This window comes from Anopheles stephensi, chromosome 2, assembly GCF_013141755.1.
Source record: "Anopheles stephensi strain Indian chromosome 2, UCI_ANSTEP_V1.0, whole genome shotgun sequence".
NCBI classification, from domain to species: Eukaryota; Metazoa; Arthropoda; class Insecta; order Diptera; family Culicidae; genus Anopheles; species Anopheles stephensi.
Genome location: NC_050202.1, coordinates 63,444,118 through 63,468,510, shown reverse-complemented (window position 1 = coordinate 63,468,510; position 24,393 = coordinate 63,444,118). Strand labels below are relative to the sequence as shown.

Sequence of the window (24,393 nt, the reverse complement as noted above, 5' to 3'; positions counted from 1 at the left end):
CACATAAATACAAGTGGAGTTTCTTTGGGAAATTATTAAAACAAATCTAGTATGTTATACCCACTCCGATAACTATTATAACTCGTAGTGAGAGATGCACTAAGCTAAACCAATTGCAATCGCTACCATATATCCAGACACTCAGGTGTGCCTCACGGCATCTAAGTATCCTTGTCAATAGTTACGCGTGAGCAAATGTCAATAATGGCGTCAGTTTCCCAGGAATACATTTATTCATATTTGGTTCGCCTTTGACCTTTCCCAACTTTGGGATGCTTTAGTAGTGTACCTGGATGCAAGGAAAGTTGAACCCCGGGATGGTACGACACCGGGTCGTGGCACGGCAAAATGTTGATAATGTGATATTACAAAGTTCTCTATTATGTTTCACTTCTATTTTTTGCTTTTCTTTTGATAATATGAATTCGTACGGCGGTCTTGAACAAGAGAGAAGCGCAAATGTGTCTCCTGCGTCATCAACAATGTTGCGGTAAGCGAGCGAAAGTTATGCTGCTGGCCCGTCTCGCGCGGCTGTAGTTTAGTGTAGTACATTTTTATGACGCCGTAATTGGGACGGTGTACTATGATAAGGTACACAACGATGAGCCTGTGGTGGGCCAAGGTGTTGACGGTTCCGAAATATACGTATTCACAAGGGTTGTGTACGAATTTCGGAGAAGGAAGCAGCAACTTGTTCGAACGCTGGTTGATTACATCTTCGTAAATTGGAAGGAAAAAGGTTGACATTTATTATCGGGTTGGAGAAGAAGGATATATTTTGAAACAATATCCCACCCGGTGATCAATCTTGCGTGAATGTAATGGGGAAGAAAATTTGTACAACAACAAGGACGAGTGAAGAATGTTGCTTTGCGCCCCCAGGACAGGAAGCGATAATGCTGAGGATCTAATTATTTTGGGTGAGAACATTTTCATCCATGCTCGACCGTCAGCATATCTTATAGTTGGAAAAGTTAAAGCCAGTGTATTGATTCCAGAATTTCAGGCTTTCCGTCGCTCAACAGACGGCACGTAAAACGTTTCCGTAAACGCTTGTTAGCATTGTCATTATCGGTGCCGGTGTACAGAAGTGGTCTAAGTTCGGTGTCTTCCACACATTACCGACGGTAAATGGAGCAGAAATGATGGCGGTACTATCGATCAGCACTATGATTGTTTTGTTGAATTCAAATCCCTTATGCTGCTAGCTTTGCTGTGACACAGTTCCTTAAGATGATGCCATCGTTGGCAACGCCGCTTGAGTCAGACAGTAAAGTTTTATTTCCTGAACACGTGATACTGAAACGGAAGATACTAACTTAGGGTGAAACTAAGGAATAGGAAACTAAAGTTAGTGCATGCCCCCCCCCCCCATTGGGAAGTTGTTGCTGGTGTGCCCATAACACTTGCCAACGTAATCAATGAGACAAAATTCAATTCCATTCTATCAGGGTCACAAAACAATCCCGCTCACCGTTATGACATAAACTGGAACTTATCAGCATATCAGCTGCTAACGGAGCCGATAAGCGAAAGCTGTATTACAACCATCGACGAGTGTTCGAGTCCCGGGGACGAGGTGTTTTTTTTTGCAATCTGGCAAGTGTAATTACACGAGATGATTTACAGCAATGGTGAGAGTTATTAAGGTGTCTCGTTTCTGCTTATCTGATTTATCTGGGTTTTGTGTGCATAAAAATGCTATCAGTATTATGGCTGGGGGAGGGTTTAAGTTACACGCCACGATGCTTGAAGTGGAACAAGAACCTCACGAAGCAGAAGGCCGTATAACTTATTCACGCTTTCACGGAGCGACTTACCAGGACCGAGCGCGATTTGCCTTAATAGTCTTTTGATTAGCAAGTTACCAAATAGTCAGGCCTTGGTACGGTATCAATCGATTGAAAGCAGATTCGTATCAATGGCAAGTCGAGCCGTTTGATTTTATGGTTTTCGAAATGGTTTAATATACATTGTGTCAAAAATCCACCAATTTGTCTGCCGAGTCTCCTAGTCCTCTCGCCCTCACTACGAGCCAAGGTATCATAAATCGATCGATTTCATCACCAAAATTTAATTTTTTTCTCCAACACTTTAACCTGGGATGAGACGATGTCAGGGAGCTTTTTTCGCGCTTGGGAGGTGGCATAAAACAGGAAATTAAATTGGCACCGATAGCGAAAAGGATGTTAGAAGAAAAAAAAAAGAAATAAGCCGGAGCCGGAGTGTGAAGCAACAATCTGTTCAGCGTGATATCACGTCAAGCATGTTCTAGATTTCCACCATTTTGTAATGCATTTAATGGATCGTTCAAGCCTACACACGGTGTGGTGGAGATGTCATGTAGCAGGTGTAGAATTGATTTACAAACACAGTGAAAGCTGGTGCCGCTGGTGAAAGCTTTCGCTTATATCATTAAACATATACACTGCCAAAAATTTGCCAAACTACGACCAGCAATGGCTGCGAACTGCGAAGTTTATTTTAATTATTCATGCTCTATCTTTGGCCCGTATCTCTGGTAGCCGCGTATTGCGTATTCCAATGTTCTCCAGTGTTTTGCAAGTCAAGGCAAGCAACGACCATCTTGTTTGGTAAGAATCGGTATACCCAACCACAAGGTCATACCGACCATTTGTAACGAATTTCTCCTCCCCCCTCGCCAGCAAAGGCAGACCCGCAAAACAACGGCCGCTGTGTTTTCTTTAGTTTCCAAAAGGTCCGCCATTTGCTGTCCCTCTGCATCCGGCTCCATCGTTTGGGACAATATTTTATTTTCTTTAATATTTTCAGGACCAAACTCGGGGTGCTTTCTTAACACGCCACGCTCTTGCCTTTTGTGAAAACCAAGCTTTTGTGAAGGGAGCTTCGCTTTATTTTTTCTTGTCCAAAATTTTACCTTTAATGCTGTGCTGTAGTACTATCCCTTTTTACGGGGTTTTGGCGAAAAATCCGTGTGCACGCGGCGATGGTGTCTAGCAGTTTAGTTTCTCAAGAAGCTAAAAGTTGTAAAAGCTGGCACGTACGCATGTTCGGCTTCGACTTTGGCTTTCCACTGGTCCCATCGGCCGCAAACCAGAAAGCGAAAAAGTCTCGCATCAGAACATTCCAGAGTTACGGTAACCACACCACTTATTAAATGCAAACGCCCGAAGGCTCGACCACATTTGCTTACGTTATGGGGGTGCCGCAACCGTTGAACTTTCTGCCCGTCGTATGAAGACGCTATTGTAATTTGAAGACTTTGCCAAAGGAATCAGTGTGTGTGTGTGTGTGTGTGTGTGTGTGTGTGTGTGTGTGTGTGTGTGTGTGTGTGTGTGTGTGTGTTCGTGTGGGTTACCACAGCTTTCAGGCTGGCGTAGTTATTTGTCGTCACCGTAGAGCGTCTCCATTTTTACTAAACCCAGCTGCGAAGGTACGAAACCCCAGGCGCCAAGTAATTGTAAGGCGTTAGGAGAAAGTAATTTCGAAAATAATGCTGGGCGGTGTGATGCCGTGCTCGGTGCTTAGTACACATTAATGGCGCAAAACCTTCTGCTATTGAAAGGACACCGAACATGATCTAGTCGCTTCGGCTTATTTCTACCGTCTACCAGACGACACAGCTCGGCACGCTAAGCGGATGAAGGACCGACGATGATGAATATTGTGTTATTGTAAATTTGGGAATAACTCGTGCACTCATTAGTACGCGGTGTGTTGCCGCGACAGAAAGCTTTTAAAATTATTAATTCAATTTGCCGGTTGCCCGGACGGGAAAAAAGGTTTCCGCCCGACCTCGCCGATGGGTTAGATAAAAGGTTGCACCGTGGTGATCAGACTACGCGATGATTAATAAGGTAGCTGAATGAACGAGCCGAATTCATATCGGATGAGATATTATGGAAGGATGATTTTGAAAGGCTGCATTTTTTGTTGTTGTTGCTGCTGCTTCTTCGGAGGTCACGGTATGAATTAGTTTTATGTCGCTCAAGAAGATTAAGTTCTACCGAATCAAAGCAGATTAGAATAAAAAAATGTAGCGATCTTTACGATTGGCTGATGAGAAATTGAAATAAGGGAGTTCAATAGCTAAGTGGAATCGTCCGAAGTGACGGCTAGATTCAGTCTAGTCAACTACACGACCGAACCCAATAAAAAATTTATAAAGTTAAATAAAGCCATGCAGATGAGAATGAGCCATGTCACTAAGCAGCGGCAGGCAGAAAAGACATGCAAGAGCACTATTATTGCGTTGTGTTGTATGGTCTCGGTTTTTGAATTACACGGAATCACTGAAATCGAAACGATTCGTTCGTCTAGGCCCGTGGTTGCCTTGCTCTGGGTGGCACGTAAAGCAAACAGTCGAGTGTTTGTTTTAAATTAACTTCTATCGATGGAATAAAGTTGCTTTTGAGTTTGTTGGAAAATTTTCTAACGATGGCGAAAAATCCCCAATGGAGCGTGACAATGGGAAGAGAAAATGCAGAAATGGGAAAGCAGAAAGTGTTCTGCCGATTGACCTGCTGTGGTTTGCTTTATGATTTGACAATTTAGCACGATCGATACTCTTGATAAACGATCCTAACGAGGAGAAAATGATTGCGGAAAAATATGTGGAAAAGATGGGATTTTCCTTTGCTCCAGCAGGGCAATTTAACAGTGAAGTTAGCACAGAGAGAATATTTTATATCTGTGGCCTTTCTAACTAACTTCTCTCCAGGTTCCGGTCCCTTTATCACTTTCCGAACCAAAGAAAAGGAAAAGGGGAAGAACCCTCCCATAATTTATCATCCAAATCAACAGGCGAGGTTTTCACATTGTTGTGAAGCTTTTGCGTTCGCATTTTAAGCTCTTATCGCTTCACCGTGGTACACATTTGTGCGTTCCCAAGGGATTATATTTTAAATGCCTTTGCATCTTTATCGACTCGAGGTCGGGACGCAATTTTTTTTATTTCTTTCTTTCTTAAAGGCCTTCGTTGCTATCGTTGCCACTGCTTTCGATATGTTGCACATGTCGTGGACATTAGCTAGCTAAAAGGGGCCCGAGCCCAGCTTCCGGATAAGCTTCCGCTGTTTGTTTCCCAACAGGCTCGACATGGTAGGGACAGGGGGAGATAGCATGCGACAGAACCTACTCTCGAGGGAAATTTGCGTTCAAAGCTGCATGCGAGAAGTGCCAGAGCAGTGGGAAAAAGGTGATGAAAAGTGGTTGTCAAAAATTGGCTGAAATCTGTTCGTTTTAGGGGTTTGTTTACGCAGCATGAGCGTCGTAGCTGGAACTGATATAACAAAAAAGAAAGAGTTTCGATAAAATACGCCAAGGGGCACGAAGTTCAACATTGCTTTGGGAATAGAAACTGTAAAAAATGATTCTAAGAATAACGTCTGCTCGTGGGTATGGGGGAGAAGTACAACAACGTGTAGGAAAACGAAGCAAAACATGTACAAAAATTTGATTAGTATCTCAACGTGAAGTCGTCGACCCTTTTGATTAATTATATGAAAACGTGTAGAAGTACGTAAAATCCCTGGATATTTCTATACAAAACATAAATTCATTGATTGAATACAGCTGACGTACCTCCACGATAAATCCTACGAAAGGTTGTCTAGTAAACCAACTCCAACTCCAATCTTTGCTTTGTCTTAAAGCTAGAATGGACCTGCATGCAGAAATTATTAGCCTGAAGATATCTATCCAATACCACTCAGTATGAACGTACTCACCCACGGCACAAATTAATCTATGAAATAAATGTTTAATGAAGCGAAAACAGAAGTTCTTCGTAAATGCATTAGCCGCTGTAACAGCAGCCGTACGAACACTTAACACAGATCATAATACCCGAAGTCTGTGAATACCATTTCACCATCGCCGTCTCTGCCAAGTATTTCAAATAATTGCTAATGGCTTTCGGTTCGTTTTGATCTGCACCAAGCTTAGCCCTTTTGTGTGACTTTGCGAACACAAATCTGACTAAAGTTTGCTTAGCCGATGATACTTAGCCGAACAAGGAATTATGGCAGCATGGCAGCCCCTTATGCATGAGGCACAACAATTGCTTCCAACTCCAAAATATGCTGATGACGTCAAACAAACGGTTTGTTCGGGTGCTTCCGGCTCACCAGCGCGAATATCACGTACTTGTGCTTGTGGCGAATAACCTAATGTGAATGCACACGAAACAAAATCTCGGGCATTCTCGCCCGGTGTAGGTATGGGCTTTACCTGCTTTGAAGATATCCTGGGCTGTCCTGTGGATGATGTATAAGCCTCGGAGGAATTTTCGGTAACGTAGCGTTTTTAATTACAATAGCGTAAGAGCGATGATTCTTGCGTATTGTTTCGACGAAAGAATGTGCTTCGCAAAAAAATGCCTGCGGTCAGGAAGGATGCATGGGTCGGCGGGGGAGGATGGTGCGAAACAATGCAATATATTCTCGCTGGGTATGTGTTGAAGCGTGCGTATACGTGCCAGGTTACAAGCTTTGTGGTTCTTTTTTTCCCCCGAGTGCATTAACTTTTCGTTTGATAGAAGATGGTTGAAGATGGAAGCATGTACAGAGAATGTTGAAATATTTGCACGCAATTCTTACAGCACTACTTACAACATTCAAGCTTGCACAAAATAATCATTATTTTAGTTGAAATTGTACATTATTGCTTCTAAATATTTTTACTACAATAGTTGAAGCTTTTTCCCCCATTTTCATTCATTTACACGAGAATGTTCCGAACATGGAACGGAGGCAGAAGGGAGATTGGACCTAAAAGCAGAAGTTTTTCGTCCACAAGCACGGAAAGATGAAAACCCAGCTGTCAGGTGGATGTCAGTCAGGTTGATTGAAAACTAGGTCGCAAGACCCTTTTTCCCTGACGGGAGGAAAGCAAAATTGCCCAGAGACACTCTGGCGCCGACAAAGAAGCTGTGGCCGGTTGGACAAAAGATGTTTTCAATGGAAAAATTTAATAAACGCTCAGTGGAGCTGCATCTTCTGTGAAAGCAATTGTGTTAGCAAGCGTATTGTAAAAAGTTTAAATACTTAGCATTATTACGGTCCATAACAGGACCATATGAAAACTTCGTTTTTCGAATAAAAAAGAGTCAGAAGAGATAAGATTAGTCTTCACACGGCAGGACCGGGGTTCAAATCCCATCCAGGCCGCCTCCCCGTACGCAGGGCTGACTGCTTTGCTATGGGTGAAAACCAAGTCACAGAAAGCCAGAAATGGTAGTAATGGAAACCTCTCTAGGTTGTAGTGCCAAGGAAGAAGAAGAAGCAATCAGTTAGCAGTAAAAATGTACACACATGCTCTTAACTAATTATTGACAAGTTTCTACCATTTCTGCGCAGATGGATAGTTAGTAAAATTTTACCCGGAAAAGTATTAAGTTCTACAAAAAAGCAATCTACACCAATGCTCCATAACGTTCTTGAAGCACACAGCACGTGTTCGTTCACGCGAAAGTGTTAATAGAAAGTTTTCAACTCCTTCAATCCTTGATCCTTATGGCAAACATCTCACAGACCCACCACCTCCCCCCACCCCCACATCACGAAAAGTTGCAGCAACCATTAGCACAGCAACGGGCAACGGTGTTGATCGTGCAAGGGTGGATACACAGTGTCTACAACAAAACTATTCGGATCAAATTATTTCCAATGAACGATTGTAACTTTCCACATCGAACGGATTTTATCGGTGTTTTTCGGTTCTCCGCTGCTGGTTTTTTGTTTTTGTTTTGCCGAAGCTATCCGCCGTTTCTTATGGGCTTTTGTTTTTCTTTCCCTTCATTACTTTTACTATTACACGAGGTTTAAGTAGCAAAAGTAAAGAAACGCTTTCTCGGCCAACTTGGCGAATCATGCCAATGAGCGGGGGTTTTTTTTGTTGCTGCTTGGTTTGCTTGCTTCGTTTTGCACACAATGCTGAAAGTTGATGCCACCATTAGTGAAATGTAATATAGGGAGTCGAAAATTGAATTACAAGACGTCCTATGGGAGCATCTCGCCCTTGCGCACCATGAAATTCCCGCGAACCGTACACCTTGCCAAGCCGAGGTGTGTATATGCGTCTTCACTTATGTTTGTGATTTTACTTTGCCTTCCCGTCGCAGCTCAAGACATCTGCCGACCGTCAAGTGTAGTCGAAGCTCGATGGACTTTTTTTTTAGTGCTTGACGGTCTGCCCAAGTTTCTCGGTAGGAATGGAGCACTCCGACAGAAATATATGTACGTAAAAGAAATTCATACCGAGCTGTCAGTCCGCGTGCAGGATTGATTCCAAATCCTGGCAGCAAACAGCCATTGAGCTCGCTCGTTCCAAATATCAAACGTTACGTGCAATGGAAAAAAAGAACGACACAAAAGCCTAGCGTAATCACGATTTAGGTTTCGCAGCTCGCGGAAAGCGGAGTGTACCGGTTGCGAACGCGCACTGATTGCGGTACGAATTATTATTTTATTTATTTATATACATATAAATTGGTAATGAAGCAAAAATAATAAAAAAAGCCGACCGACGAACATGGTATTGCTTTCACGGTACGCGTTTACCGGACTCGACGGGGTAGAGGCTCGGTTAACTCCAGATCCTAAAATACAGCTCGGTTTCAGCTTCGGCCGACGCGTTCGAAACGTTCCCCCAGCACATTTCGATGGGGGAAAATTTGAAAATAACAAATTAATTTGCCTTAACAGCGTGCTCTCACTCACTCCCGGAGCCTGCGGGCCGGGCCGAGCCTGTGTGACGAATAATTTAATTACCCAGTCGCGTCGATGGTTGATGTTTAATTCAACGAATTCTGGCCCTCGGGCGGACGCCAAACAGCGAAGCAAGCGAACGTTTCGGAACGTTTTGTTGTGAGATTTAAATTTTGCATAGTTTCCGGCAAATGGTTTGATAATTGCCGGATGCTGAGCGTGATAGAGCGGTTGTCATCATTATGGGAGGAATTCACGCCGGAATGGGAACGTGTCTGTGTTATGCCAAGTGACTGGCAAACTACTGGACACAGACTCGAGGTATGGACATGCTTGCCCTTGGTACAGGTAGTTGAACGAAGCTTTAAACACATTGCGGATGTTAACAGCGAACAAATGACTGTGTTTAAATGTACTGCTGCATGTTTTTGGCCATCTTCGCAACAATCACCTTATCTCCCAGGAAAAGGTCTCCTAGTTCCTATTTTTAAAAGGTGAAAAATATCTGCAGACATCTACGATTACAGATGTGTGGATCTTTTGATCAGGTTTCAAAGAAATGTGAAAAAGAAAAACGATTCCCTACCTGGGCAGCGATTTGGGTCTCACAAGAACGATTGTGTGTGTGTGGACCAAATCCCAGACCCGGTCGGACCCGGGATTCTATTCTATTGGCATCCTTAACAGCCGTGCGCCAGCTGTTGATAAGCATCAATAACACATAATAAAGACATTCCGGCATTGGGTTGGCGAGGAACCATATGTCTACATGGTAAAAATTGCTAATCTTGTACTTGGCGCGGGCTCATAAATGCTTGGTCACACGGTACGTTAACTTATTGCTTTCTTCATCTGATAATGGTTGTAAAAAAAGAGGGAAGAACCTTTCCCCGGTTCGCCTCCCATCGAGGGTGCCAATTCCACACATACCAGCAGTTCGTTCGTTATCGAAAAAGGAAGCGGCCGTACTCTTAGCATCGGTGCTTGACTTTAAGTGTCAGAGTACCGACCACTCAACCAGGCTCGAAAGCAATCGAAAGCCTGTCCGTTCTTCAGTCCGTCCGAGCCACGTTAATCCTAAAAGTGTTTGTTGTTTTTTTTCATTCGTGAAGCATTCGGCTCAACGAGCGGCTGAGGTGAAGCTAATAAACGTGCTAATGGTGCCCGATTTGGTGTGGCGAAATCGCATAAAAAGCACATATTTACATAATGAACGGCTGTATAATGTACACGGTCACTATCCGTCTTTGGAAGTATGGTCGAGCGCTGGAGAACGCGGTCGGTGGTTCTTGTTACTTTTTCCCCAGCGCATCACCATTAAAGCCCGGGTACCGTTCGCCCGATGCCCGACGGCGTTTGTTCAGCGTTTTCCAGCAGCATCTTTCTGCGGTCGACCACCAGGCGCTCGTTGATCTTTATTTACTGGGCGTTCGGTTGAAAGTGACCCCTGCTGTTGTTGTTGCTGTGGGTGGAGATAAAAAAGCACACACCCAACAACAACGTCAACAACATCAACTGCTTAACTACAAGGCATAATGACTGCGAGTGAGAGAGAGAGAGAGACAGTAAATAACGAAGATCAGCGAGATTATTCATTCAAAAGGCAATCAGATAACGAACGCTAATTAAAACTTAAATCTCTTGCCGTCCTGCTCCGCTCGGTTGCTACTGTCGCTCAGTGCTTTATTGAATTGATCATTGAAGTGTTCTGCGTTCGGGCAGGAACCGTTGTTTTCGTTGGAGGAACTTTTGCCGGATAATCGAACTGTAAGACGCACCGGCGTTCTGGCGTACTGGCGGCATCCCTATGCAAACTAGCACTAGGTACCGTGGCACCCCGAAAGCACTTTGGCGCCGCAAAGCTTCAACAAGGGTCAGAAGAGCTTAGGATTCCGAAAAAAAAATCAGCCTGAGCACTGGAACGGCGTTAAGCACTCTGTGGTTCGGATGAATCGATCATCCCGGGGCTTACTGCCCGCGCCCAGCGCTGCTACCGGAGCAAGCAAACGAGCCAACGGAAAAAAAACTTTATTCTTTACGACCGTTCAGGCAAAATCTAATTAACAAACCGTAAATTGACATTTTATGTGTTTTTCGCGCGAGTCAAGTCGGGTTTATTTATCGTAATTTACGACCGTCAGTATCGAACACTTTCCACCGCCGGAGCGCCGTAGGTCCACTTCAAATCGTTCGCTGGGTTTTCTACCAACAAATGAAACTTTAAGTTTGAAAAATTAATACCGCCAGCGTAAATCATAAATGAAAAACAGTTTGGTTTTATTTCTACGGAAAGCAGCTTTACGTCCTGACGTCTTGCACAGGAAATCAGCAGCTAGCGAACGATTTCTTCATTATTTGCTTCACTGCCCAGCAGACACAGACACTCCCTTCAAGCGAACACCGTGCAATTGAATGTTAATTGACAGTACAATTTGTTTTCGACAAAACTTTGTCTTCATGTTGTTTGATGTTTTTTTTGTCTCATTTGTGTGTGTATGCGTTTGTTTTTCTTTACAGAGTGATCTGTTCGATGAAATCGACCTCTCCAACCTGTGCTTTGCCGAGTGCAGTACGAAGAATGCGAACCATAGCTTCCAGGTAAGTTGTCTGCTGTCGGTGTTTGGTGTTTAATTTGTGGAACAGATTTTTAAATTATAAGCGAATTTATCTTTTTGTTGTTTTATTTTTTATTTCAATCGGTGATGCTAGACTCATTTTTTTAATCGCGCAAGAACAGCCTTAACTTAGTGAAATTAAGGGGCTGTCTGGTGGCTGAAGCGACAGCGACGCTAGTCTTTACACGGCAGGACCGTGGTTCAAATCTCATCCAGTCCACCTTCCTGTACGCACGACTGACTGACAATTCAGCTGCAGGTAGCCAGAAATGCTAGACCGAGACTTTTTGAGGCTGTAGACTTCAATCTGAATTATGTTCTTTATCTCGATGATGACAGCTGCAATATATTGGCCTTTGGAGTATCTGTGGTTTCCGATTAATCAACGTGGATCTGGGATAATCCCTTTAGAAAATATTTGAATGATCCTGGTTATCGTTGCTTACGCGGGATACAATCATTGTCAATCAACATGGATACGGTATCTTCAACCAAGAGAGATCCAAGAAAGAGAAGACCAAGAGAGTCTCTGCTTGTTGGCGGTTCAACCCCAACAACCACATCAAGTGGTGACTTTCTTATGGTACTAAGCGACATGGTGTACGTAGTGTAGATTGGTTTTACCTCAATTCAAATAAAAAAAGGCTTGCTTATTAAACTTTTTGTCTAGAAATAGGCCTCGTTGCTGAAATCGAGTAAATTTTTGAGTGTGTTTCCAATTGTCTCATAACTTAAGCAACAAACACACGGCGATGTTCATGGTATTAACCTAAGCGCATAGGTTCAATTGCCTTTAATTGGAGAAGATTTTGGTAAAACGATCAATCAATGACTAAGGATACCAGATACTAGATACAAAAAAACATCAAAATACCAAGAACTTTAGTTAAAGATTGTATTTCCCATAAGCTCAACTAATCAAAGGGCTATTTGTAAAGTTATTTAAAGTGCCAAAAATCTTTCTTTGAACTCTTCATGCTTTAAGCTCGTTTTTATCATAAAGCAAAGTTGGTTCTAAAAGCTATTAAAACATTCATTACACAGTTCATTAGGTAGCTAGATTTCGTTGTTTATGGATACGCGCGGCGTTTGGAGGTTTTTCGGCACTAAACTAATGATGGAAGCGCAATAAAGAAAAGACGAAAAAAGATTCATTGTGTCTTCCATCCATTATTGAGCGTAAAATGTAAATTCCCGCCATGCTCAAGATCAATCCCGAGCGAAGCGGATAAGGTTTTCTGGGGTTTTGTCACGCAGTGGCACGCAGCGAAACGACTTCAAAGCAATCATAAAAAAGCAGTGCTGCACTTGTACCGCAGTCTTGACATTGTCTTTCGTCTAGCATCTTTTTGAAGAGTTCATTACCGGTACCATCAAATGGTCCTCAAACGTCGCCATTATTCGTTTGGCAGGTTTTTTGTCCTGACGGTTAGAGAGAGAGAGAGAGAGAGAGCGAGCGATTGAGAGCAAAGAACAACACCCAACAGAACCATCCTTCCCCCGTTATGGGGAAGTTTTGATACGGATGTTGATCTCTAGGAATTGAAATGGCCAGAAAAAACAGGTTTGGTCGAGTTTTTATTGCCGCGACTTCGTCTAAGTACTACAGTGGTGTGGCTTGTTTTTCCTTTGCTGGTCGGTTATTTCGAATCATTAACATCACCGTACTTGGGGAGCGTAAAGTTGTCAGCATAAAACCCTTTATTGCAGCCAAGCCGGACATTTGGTTAGGGCGCGTGTGGTGCCGTCGCCATTGCGCCCGATGCCAACATACGTACCGGGGGATTAACGATGTATTGGCTATGCAGGGATCGATATTATGTTTCCCCTAGTTCGACATTATGCCTCCGAGGTGTTAACAACGTTTTTATGATGCGTATAATGCGTTTGGGAGGTGTTTTGGTGTTAAGAGCGTTGCAAATGGACCGCATATTATAGGGAGCAATGTCCGTTTTGTTTGGTAAAAGCTTTACAAAAGTTTCAGTTCATTAACAGGAGCAGAGTTTTTCTTTTACTCTCTGCATTGTAGAACCTGACAAAAGGAAGGTGTTTTAGCGTAACAAAAAACTCTGTCTTTTAATTTTCGCTCTACAATACCGTTTTGATTGACAGAGAATGCTACTGTTTTTTGCTAGAGGTTCACAAGCCTCACAATCAGAAGCTTTTGCTGTTTTGCTAACTTTTGTTACAACAACACGTGAAACAGCAGTTCGGCATGTTAAACCGGCTTGCCAATCACTGTACCCGACCGTTTGTTTGCTTTTTTTTGTTTTGTTGCGGCTCACTGAAACAATATCGTACGCTGATTGCGTGCTGTTTCGCAACATCAAAACCACAAAGCTACTTTCGAAATCTCCAAACACCGTAAAATGGCAATGTCAGGCGCCCAGCTCGGGCTCATTGTGTTCGTCATGCAGAGCAGGGCGTGAATTGGCGCTCAAACGGGGCCCCGGTCGGGAAAAGAGCAAGCGAACCGGAGTGAACATGCATTTCACAAACATCATGAATAGCGCAGGGAAAACAAATATGGCAACAGCACATAACCATTGCTTATCGTGATGGGCACCTTACTCACACTTGAACGGATTGCTCTGCGCTGGTGCGCACCGAAAGCAGCAGCATCCAAGCCAAGCACAAGGCAGCTACCAGTTAACGCGAAGCTAAGATTAAACATTCTACCCGTACGGAACGACGGCTGGAGTCCTAGTTTTCCCGCGCTGTTGTTTGTAATTTACCACCATGGTTTGTTTTTCCATTCAGCTTCCGTTTTTTTTCTGCTCCCCCGGTTGGCTACCAGAACCATGATGTCTGCCGACTGCCGACGACATTCCCAGTTTTTTGTTGTTGTACACGAGAGCACCGATTTCGGTATTATTTGTTGTGCAGAAAGTAAGGGAACGCTTTGCCCATCCACCCATGTGACACGTGGTAGATGAGATGAAAAAAAAAACCCTTAGCTCAATGAAGATAACACCTGTCAGGTTAAAAAGGACAAAACACTCTACGATCAAATAGAAATTCAGGTGGAAAAAACCGACACACAAACACAGATATACAAATCAGACAGACAGAATTTAAATTTGAAACCACGCATCGGTGCGTTTTGGTGCGATTCGGGTTGATGGTGAGATGTACGGCTCACGAACGGATTGTGTGTAGTCCCTTGGATTTTTTTTTATGCTGTGCCCATAGTCCTTCCCTTGAAGCATCCGGATACATGTGACCCGGGTTCGTGCACTCGGCGCACCCTTACCCGGGAAGCGATAAAAACAAAAAAGCGAAACGAGGATCCACTGAAGCTCGCTCTCTGGTGATGTGTGCCTGTGTGTGTGTGGTATTAACAAACCTTTGCATGGGACTGTTTGCTCACACAAAGCTTTCACTTTTGCTGGTGAACGTGTTTCCCACAAAAGCAAAACGAGGCTGAGCAAGGATCGGCCAAGAGGCGCAAAAGAAAGGGAAATATTATAATGAAAGAAGGAAAAAAAGAGCAAAATACTAGAAGAAGCAACCCGCACCGGGCGCTGTACCTAGTAGCTGGCGCCGGTAAGGACACCAGCCTGCACACCGTTAGGACAGGACGCTATTTACATACGGTCCGGGAACTGTGACGGTGCGATGGTGGTTTGTTGGCGTAAACATTGGGTGGCTGTGTGTGCGATTGCTGCATGGTGCAAGGAGGGAAAGGGATTAGGGGTGGCATTATAAATGGTGACGAGAGAAACCTCAGCGGCCTCTATTATACCGTTTGTTTGTTCGGTTCTAGCGCGAGATAAAATAGCATTTTCCATCCTTGTGTGTTGTCCGCGCGTCACAGCAAATTCGTGGAAGGCAGAGAAGCGGCAGCAGAGATAAGCCTGGCTCAACCCCCAAGAAGCACCCGAGAACGATGATCCGATGAGGATGAGCTTGGGTCGGCTTGCTAATTGGAATGGGTTCCACTTTCCGGGCCGGCCGCAAGCAGGTGAGCTGCCGACCGGTGATGTGTGTTGCGTGATATTTCATCACTTACGATGCGAAGCGTAGTTCGTTCAGCACGTCTCCCTGTACCGAGAGGCTGTCGGGCCGTTGGGTCGGGTTCTACTAACCCTGACCGTCGTCATATGGTTCGTTCCTCATTAATTGCCCGGTGTTATATTCACTAAATGTTCGAAGAATGGACCGAACGAAACTAGTATGCGGCTCTTTGAGTGGGGCTTTATTGCCCAACGGTGGACAAGTATTTGCCACAACACTCATACAACAGCACCGCTGTACCGAATTTGTACTAATGAACAGGTGATCCTGTTACGTGGACCTTCTAATTGCCATTTCCAAGATTACGAGCTGCCTTTGCTTTCTTTTTGTTAACGTTGGTTCCAGCACTGGGTAAGTGGTCGGTGATGGCGATGTTGATTGGAATGGCATGTCAGCTTCATTGAAGTTACCTTTTCCAGTAATCGATGTAATGACGCTTGACGATGATTGTGCGAATCGGTCGTTTGCTGCGCAACGGAAGCGGAAAACGTGCGTCGAGTGCCGGACCGGTTGCGACGTCATCTTTAAGTGTTAATTATTACGTTCCGAAGAATGGCATTATTTTATGAGAAATTTGAAACGAAAATTGCTTACATTTACAGGTTTCACCATAATATGAGAGGGGAAATGGTAATCCTTGTATGTGTTAGCTTTCTTGTTAGAAGGACACAAAGTACTTCTGCCAAATCTAGAGTTAATCGCTCCAGGCGGAGCCTCTTTTGGATAAGGGCAGTCACAATAAATGAAAATCGAAATTTCTACAGTTTTAAGCTTATTGATTTTATAGAAACAATGAGATATTTTAGCTACCCAAGTATATCAGTACATCCAGTACATAATTAACTGAAGCCTAGTTTCAGATTTACAAAGAACTAAAGACTTATCATTTATACAAAGTGCACTATATAACAGCTATTTTCTGTTCAATAGAATCAGCAAGGGCGTCCTGCTTCGGCATTGTCCTAATTTAATGTCTTTAAAATACTGAAATTTGTCATATTTGTTGCTTCAGAAATGTGTTAAATTATTATTAGAAAGCTGGCACTAATTTATTTACGTGTTTTCTCTTTTTTATAATCAATCTTTTTTTTTTATGGATAAATTTTCAGCGGTGTACAGTTGTGGAGATTGAGGATATTATTGGGATGTGCTATTTGTGTTATGTGGAGGCGCCCAGTACTTTGTACCATTTCAAAGACCAATTGCAGCCGATCGATTTTTTCTAAATGTTGTAAAATACTGAGAAAGGTTTCAATTTTTATACAAAGTGCAGAAATTATGTTTTGTTGTTTCATGAGATTACAAAAAAATTAATTTGCATAATGTTTAACAAATTACACAAGATATTCAGTAGTAAAAATATGAAGTTTTTCACGAAAACAAGACATAAAAAATCGTCTATGCAACAAGTTGCTTTTTAATGAATAAGTATGAATCAAAAGTTATAAAAATGATTGCTTTTGCTTCATAAGATTGAAATTTTGACCAGATTTCGAAGTTAAATTTGTCATTAGTTCTACACAAAATGTTGAGATGTAAAGAGAATCAATTCTGTAGTCGATAGATGGAAATTCAATAACAACTGAATAACAAACAAACAACTGAACCACCGAAAACCGAACTGAACTGAAGTTTAAGCACTTATAATTCGTATTTCCTTAACTTATAAAATTTATCGAAAGTAGTTCTCTCATAGAAAATTTCCCTGTCTCTTTGTCCTACAGTTAATTACACCTACCCGATCGCTAGTGCTGTGTGCAGAATCACGCCGAGAGATGGAGGATTGGCTGCAGGCTTTGAAAGCTGCTTCGGCACGCGAATTTTTCGAACCAGGACCACCGGACCAGCACGATTTCCTTTCCGGTCATCATCATTGGTACGTTCCCTTTTGACATGTAATACTTTTGGAAGTGAAATGTAATGCAAACTGCAATTCATCCAATTTAAATCAGGTACGCAACATCGCATGCCCGACCAACGTACTGCAACGTGTGCCGGGAGGCACTGTCTGGCGTCACTTCCCACGGACTGTCCTGCGAGGTGTGCAAATGCAAAGTTCACAAACGGTGCGCTGCAAAGGCCATATCAAACTGCAAATGGACAACGCTCGCGAGCGTCGGCAAGGACATCATCGAGGACTGCGATGGGGTAAGTAAGGACTGGGGCGTGCATCTGCACCAAAAGTGCTAATTTTTCTTTCCATCTCTCCCGTCTGCGCAGAACATCGTGATGCCCCACCAGTGGATGGAGGGCAATCTGCCCGTTTCGGCCAAGTGTCTCGTGTGTGACAAGACGTGCGGCTCGGTCCTGCGTCTGCAGGACTGGCGTTGTCTCTGGTGTCGCTCAACGGTGCACACGGCATGCCGGCCCCAGGCTCCAAACTCATGCCCCCTAGGACCGGCCCGCGTATCCATGGTGCCGCCGACCTCGCTCCATTCGATCGGGCTGGACGAGGCGTGGGACGTGTGTAAGCCGCACGGTAGCTTCTCGCCCCTGCTCGTGTTCGTCAACTCCAAGTCGGGCGACAACCAGGGAGTGAAGTTTCTGCGTCGCTTCAAGCAACTGCTGAATCCGGCCCAAGTATTTGATCTCATCTCGAGCGGTCCCGGCCTCGGGCTACGTCTGTTTCGCCATTTTGATCCATTCCGTATACTGATCTGTTCTGGGGACGGGTCGGTCGGTTGGGTCCTTAGCGAGATAGACCATCTAAACATGCAGGTAAGTGTACGGTGGCCTCCGCTCTTACCGGACGGACCCCTCTTCCGGTCCTTTGCTCAACGTTGGGCAAATTAGACAGGCGCTTCAAACTCCAAAACGAGCCACTCGGTTCGAGGAACACTACAGCAAAAACTCATCTCATTAGGAATCGTCCTGAAAATGGTATGCTAATAAGGTGGTCTCGGACGTACGGTTGATTTTGTGTGTGTGTGTGTTCTGTTCGTTTGGGGCTGTCGGTTTTTTACTAAAAACATTTCTTATACGACCGAACCGAACCAGCTGTCACCTCTAGTCGCCCTTCTTCTCCTGCCGTTAACCATGGTACGAATCCAAAAGGAAATGCTTCAACGAATTCACATTTAAAACGGTACGTCCTGTGCCATGGGCGAAGTTGTACCAAGGGCAGACCTATTCCGACCATGACCATCATGTTTTTTTGTACCCATATAGTGGGGACCGTATTTTGCCAAAGGAATGTCTGGATTGGAAGTTTCATGCCAGCTGTAAATTGAAGGTCTGCAGTAAAATGTCAAGGGTACGAATTATGACACGTTACGCTACGAAAAGATTCGTTCAAAGTGTCCGATGGAGACTCGAAGCACAAGATGAGCACATACACACACACATTCATCAAGCATTACGAAGCGGTTGAAGAGTGGTATAGTAATAGCAAACTACGATTTTATGATTGAATATTATGGTTTGAGCTATTTTGTGAGTGTCTCTGGACAGAGCTCTTTAGTGCTCTTACTTAAGCTCGACTAAAACTTTTGCAATGTGTACGCCATGTATGAAACTATGAAGCCATACGGATTAAGCTTTCCGTGGAACTGTCCATATTTTCTTTCCAAATAACGGGATGAATTTTTGATCAACGTTTTTCAAAAAGCAAAAATATTGTTCTACCTTCGCAATATCCCATTATTACATACGCCCCGTCACTGGTACCACGCTCGTACTTTAGCTTGCTGCCTGCGAACGTTTCTTCCTAACATTTCTCGCAAAATTCATTCGCTAGACGGATATGAAAGTTCCCTGGGACAAGGAAATGCCGTAAGCGCCACGAAATTCGTCCGACTTACGTACTGACACGACCGCCACCACTCGCCACGGTTCACGGTTGGCTGAGAAGCCATTCCCGCCCGCAGGAAATGAGTTATATCGAAAGTGTAGCTGGGAGAGGCCACCGTTTTCGGGAACGGTGACAGAAAATCGTTGTAAGGGAAGGTAAAAAAGCAACGCGAAGATACGCACAAAACCCAGCACCGGAGGAAAACAAGCGCCTAAACGAATCCACCCACGGTGGCATGGGGCCGGATTAATATCTAATGAGAACAACGGGCATCTCGTGTGAAGGGGCTACCACGGGTGTAACCGGGCAACGGTTATGATCACGATGATGAGGAAGTGAAATGAATGTTTGTCGGGGTCTAGCTTTTCACGCTGATGCGTTACCGTGAAGGATGGGCCGGCAAGAGGTTCGGCTGGCCCGGGGGAAAGGTAATGTCCTGTTTGATGATTAAGGAAGAAATCCATGTTTGTGTTTGATCTTACGTGCAGACGTGTTTTGGCTTATGATAACAGTTTCGCATGACGTGAGCCATGCACGATGGCACATAGGATTACGGGACAGGAGATACTTTCAAAAAAAAAAAAAACATTGAGGAAAAATATAATGTATAAGTGTACAAACAATACCTTGATAATTCGGAGTTTGATAAAGTTGAATCATTGTTGTGAGTGTGGAAGGCATAAATTCCAGCGGAAGTCGGGGCTAGTTAACGGATACTAAACGAGCTACAACGTTGATTCGATCTTATCAGATTATATTATAATTGGTCAAAAAGGCAGTCGTTTTTATTTAAAAAGGTAGATAAGTTGCCCCGGTTAAAGTTCTTCCTCAGTCATCCTGAAAATTGCCTGATTAATTTGAATTTCAATACCATTTTCCTCTCATTGTTGCTCCATTGAATGATGTACAGTACCCGTGCCGAGCTGTTGAAATGATTGCCAAAGGAATTGAATTATCGTAAAGAAGCTTATTTATAATTTTCCCAGATAAAATGTACACACCCGGTACAGCTTTACAGCCAGGACGCACCCTGTCGGGGCCCACCGACTCAGCGGTGTGTAGCGTGTCAAATGACAAAAGTTTAATGCATATTTGTGAGAGTGTATGTGCCGCTTTTATGCTGCTTCTGAGAATTGATTAAAGTTTGCAGCCTTGTTCGTGTGAGCGTTTTTTTTACCCTAACTTTTGTGTAATCAGTTGCCGAAAGTTGACGTTAAGTGTACCACCGGCATATGGGGCGTTTTTTTTCCCCTTCGTTTGCCTGTTGTTCGGAACACCATTTTCTCTTAAATTGATGTTTGGCATTTGGAAAAACAAGCCTCAGCCCCATCCCTCCAACAAGTTACGTTTCATAGCAAAATTACTTCCATCTCATCTTTGCCCACTGTGGGGGCCAAGACCCCAACACACACACAGCGTACTCACCGTAATGGTAACGAATTAAACTTTCTCGATTTTGTAAATTCGATCGTGGTGAAAAAGTTTGAGTGTGTTTGACTTTTACTCGTTGCAGAAACAATGCCAAATAGCAGTGCTTCCGCTCGGAACGGGAAACGATCTGGCACGGGTCCTCGGCTGGGGAAGCTCCTGCGATGATGACGCACACCTGCCGCAGCTGTTGGAGCGGTACGAGAAGGCCAGCACAAAGATGCTTGACAGGTAAGCTTACGGAGTGCTAAAGCAAGTGTCGAAAGTGTGTTTGAGAAATTGAGGTTCAATTTTTCCTGAGCATCCCACCAATCGACGCACTGACTCGGTGGACATAAATCAGCTTTTGTGTGTGCCTGTATACAAGGACAATGGCGTGAATGTTTGCGGGTTGAAAGTTTGTGTTCATGATGACATTTGTTTTAAGTAATGCGGACGCTTGGGGTGGAGAAAGGTGGGAAGGAATATTCCCAGGATTAGTAATGGTTTTTAATTAAATAAGTAATCACTACTAGGAAGAGCCGCCAGTGTGACAATTGTCCTTGCTTGCCGTGTTTCCACAGATGGAGCGTAATGGTTTTCGAGCGAGATATTGGCATCGCGACCACGCGTACCCCGAAGATGTCGATCTCGCACTACGCGGATCCGCTGCTGTCCCAGTACGAAGACAGCGCGCTGTGGCATCTGCAGTCAATTGTCTACAACGAAGACACGCAAATGATGATACAATCGACGAGAATCCTATGCGAAACGGTCAATGACTTTATTGCTAGAGTAAGAGAAACCAGCTCCGACGAAGAGCAATTAAGCGTCAAATGTGATATTTTAAGGTACGCTTTTGCCGACCATCCCGTCCCGGCACTCGCCGGCACTTGAAGGTGAAGTGAAATTGAATCGCTAATCTGGTATTGGGATTTTCCGTTGGGGTTTTTTTTCGTCTTCCCACAGACAAAAGTTAGGAATGTTATTAGATACACTGAAGGATGAGGAAGCTGGTCTTCATGGTGACGACGAATTATTTAGAACACTGAAAGAAATTGCTCAAAAAAGTGCCTCAGAAAGACCAATAGATACGTAAGTAGACGAACCGGGGATAGGGGGCGCGAACGCCGTTTCCGATTCGATCGTTTGATTTGTGCTGTCCTTTCGCAGAAAAACAATAGAGAAAAACGAAAAAGATAAACTGAATTCCAAAGAGCGCATCAGTAGAATAGACCGCCGTTCAGAGAAGGAAGCACTTTTATGCCGGGCCAACAGCCTCAAGCGAGCAATACACGAGGTGGTGGAGATGAGCGAAAAAGTAATACCGTACGCACCACAGAAGCGCCTTTCCGTTCCTATGAACACACTTAGAGGTTAGTAGGTCGCGTTCGGGAGGAGATTTGGAGCTTGATATGCATAACATTTATTGAACTCGTTCCACCTGCAGCCACCGCTTCCTCATCGGATAATTCAGCCAACACCTCACCGGCAACGTTGCCACCACCGCCCGGCATGATATCGCCCTCGGTGTCCACATCACGATTGACCTGCATCTCACCGCTGCCCGATATGCGGCGCGACTCGATGGACGAACACTTCTTCAGCACCCTCAATCTGCCCGTTCCGAAACAGTTTGCTGACGGTGGGAGTCGTCGCAGCTCCGGGGTGCCCGAGTCGTACCGGATCTCCAGCATCGAGGAGCTGGAAGAGAACAGCGTACACACGGAACCGAAGCTGGCCGAACCCATCCTCGAGCCACCGTTGGAGGGTGAGTCCGAGCTGGCGACCGACAATCAGGCCCGGGATGCGGATGATACGTTGAACCAAAAATCCACGACCACCACAACTTCCGACTCGCAGTCCACTACGGCACCGTACGACTTTTCGTTCGAGTCGGACACGAAGACGGTAAAGTTTGATCTCGATCCGAACAGTGCGTTCGAGCGGTTGGGCTTTAAGCCGTTCAAGAAAACCATCGAACAGCATCACCAGCAGCAGTTGGCCGTGCTGGGTAATGGGCAGCATCGTAGCGAAGGCGCAGGGTACCTGCAGTTTCAGCCTATTGAGGTGTACGAGCGTAACTACTATCGCGCTCAGGCCCAGCGCTTGGGTGCGCCGGGTTCGTCGAGCAAAGTCGGTCAGGCTGGTTCCGAGCCGACGGCCGCGAAACCTGGCTCTTCGTGCAACAACATGCTGCAGGTGCCCACCATCTGCATTCCGAGTCTTGAGAAACCACCGGAAAACATTTACTTTAGCGAAAACATTACTATCATCGATACGGACATGCCGGTAAGAATGAGTGTGGTGAGTTTCGACGGGAGAGAATCTTCAACCATCTTGCTCTATCTCGACAGGAACGATCGTCTTCCGATGAGGTACCCGGCGATGGAAGTGATATCCTATCAGCAATAAGCAACGAAGAATGTAGCGTTACATCCGAGATACTCGATAGACAATCAGATAACAACTCGCAGGTGCATGTAGGTGATATTATACAGGTAGGTTTTAGTTATACTATGCATATTTCTCTATGTTATCAATTATTCTCTAACCAAAATCCCCCCCAGGACTTAGACAACGATCGCTTCAGCCATATCGATTCGCCGGAAACGAGCGACACCACGGAAGCGTTACACGGCGAAAGCCTGATGGATGACATAAGCTCGGTGTTGGGACAGGACCTACTCGGTGCACTGCAGGACAACACAATCACCGAAGACACGACCACGCTCTGCACGCTCGACCATACCAAGCGACGAAGCTTTAAGGCTAAGCAGCAGCGCAACGACACTGTTGAGCTGGATCAGTGCGGTTTTGAAAACCGTGTGTTCGACATCGACAATCGATGTGATGATCAAAAGGTTAAGGAACCTCGGTTCTGCAGCTTGGCCAAGTTCGTTGAGGGTAACGATATTGCGCGCAAAAGCTTCAAACGTCCGCACCGGGGCATGCCGCGAACCATCGGGACAGGATTCACTAACCGGCTGTCGGTGGGTGAGAATGAGTACGAAAACATCAAGACATTCACACGCAATTTGCTCCCGATACATGGCTCACCGTCGGATGTGTCCGTGTCCGAAACGGACACAGTTCGTTCGTCTGGTTTCGAGTATAAAAAGCTCGTGTCCGTGGCTAACGCTGAAGATGAAGACGAAAGCCTCCCGGACGATGATCTAGGTGAGCGATCTTCGAGCGAAAATGATGAACCGCAGTGTAACACACAGGCCGAAGACGATGATGATGAGGAGGAAGAGGATGAAAAGGATGAGCGGGAAGATGGCCAAGAGCGTGGGGAGGATGATGATGATGGCGACAAAGAGCTAATTGGCCACGATGAGCACGAAAAGGACGATCGAAGTGAGAAAAGCTTCCGGTTGACATGCATTCCGACGATTAACGTGGTAGTGGAACCACCGTCACCAGCCATTAGTGATGAGTTGCGATCACTAAGGGTGCCGGAGATAAGACGCCACTCCGAGCATACACCGAATCTGCTGGCACCGCGTGAAATCGACATCAATCGGCGCCACTCGAACAACAACCCGAATCTGTTGGGTTTCGATTCGGAACACATACGCTTCCTGAACTGTTCGCCGGCAGCATCGAGACGTATCAGCAGTGGCAGCCTGCTGTTCAAACCGGAGGGTTTGGGTAGCTCCAAGAGCAACATCTTCAGCTCCAACTTGGGACTGTTCAATCTGGACAAGGACTCCGACACCAGGGAGGACAGGAAAAAGGAGGAAAAGGAAGAGAAGGTGAAGAAGCTGCCGATTATCAACCCTCTCGTTCGATTGCCGTCTTGGCCAAGTAAGTATCGAGGACGTTGTGCTATATGGAAGACTGTTAAATGTTAAAAATTGCCATGCTTTTC

General features: G+C 44.8%; 1 protein-coding gene across 1 annotated transcript in view; it reads left to right on the top strand.

Moving 5' to 3' along the window:
- Nucleotides 1-24,393, top strand: part of LOC118506724 (diacylglycerol kinase eta) — a 48,028-nt gene that overhangs the window by 18,337 nt on the left and 5,298 nt on the right. Inside the window, exons 4-14 of the mRNA XM_036044255.1 lie at nucleotides 11,208-11,288; nucleotides 17,047-17,198; nucleotides 17,275-17,470; nucleotides 17,543-18,040; nucleotides 20,626-20,771; nucleotides 21,104-21,370; nucleotides 21,489-21,614; nucleotides 21,693-21,895; nucleotides 21,970-22,811; nucleotides 22,877-23,020; nucleotides 23,090-24,329. Coding sequence (XP_035900148.1) covers nucleotides 11,208-11,288; nucleotides 17,047-17,198; nucleotides 17,275-17,470; nucleotides 17,543-18,040; nucleotides 20,626-20,771; nucleotides 21,104-21,370; nucleotides 21,489-21,614; nucleotides 21,693-21,895; nucleotides 21,970-22,811; nucleotides 22,877-23,020; nucleotides 23,090-24,329 — 3,895 coding nt within the window. The remainder of the gene's footprint in view (nucleotides 1-11,207; nucleotides 11,289-17,046; nucleotides 17,199-17,274; nucleotides 17,471-17,542; nucleotides 18,041-20,625; nucleotides 20,772-21,103; nucleotides 21,371-21,488; nucleotides 21,615-21,692; nucleotides 21,896-21,969; nucleotides 22,812-22,876; nucleotides 23,021-23,089; nucleotides 24,330-24,393) is intronic.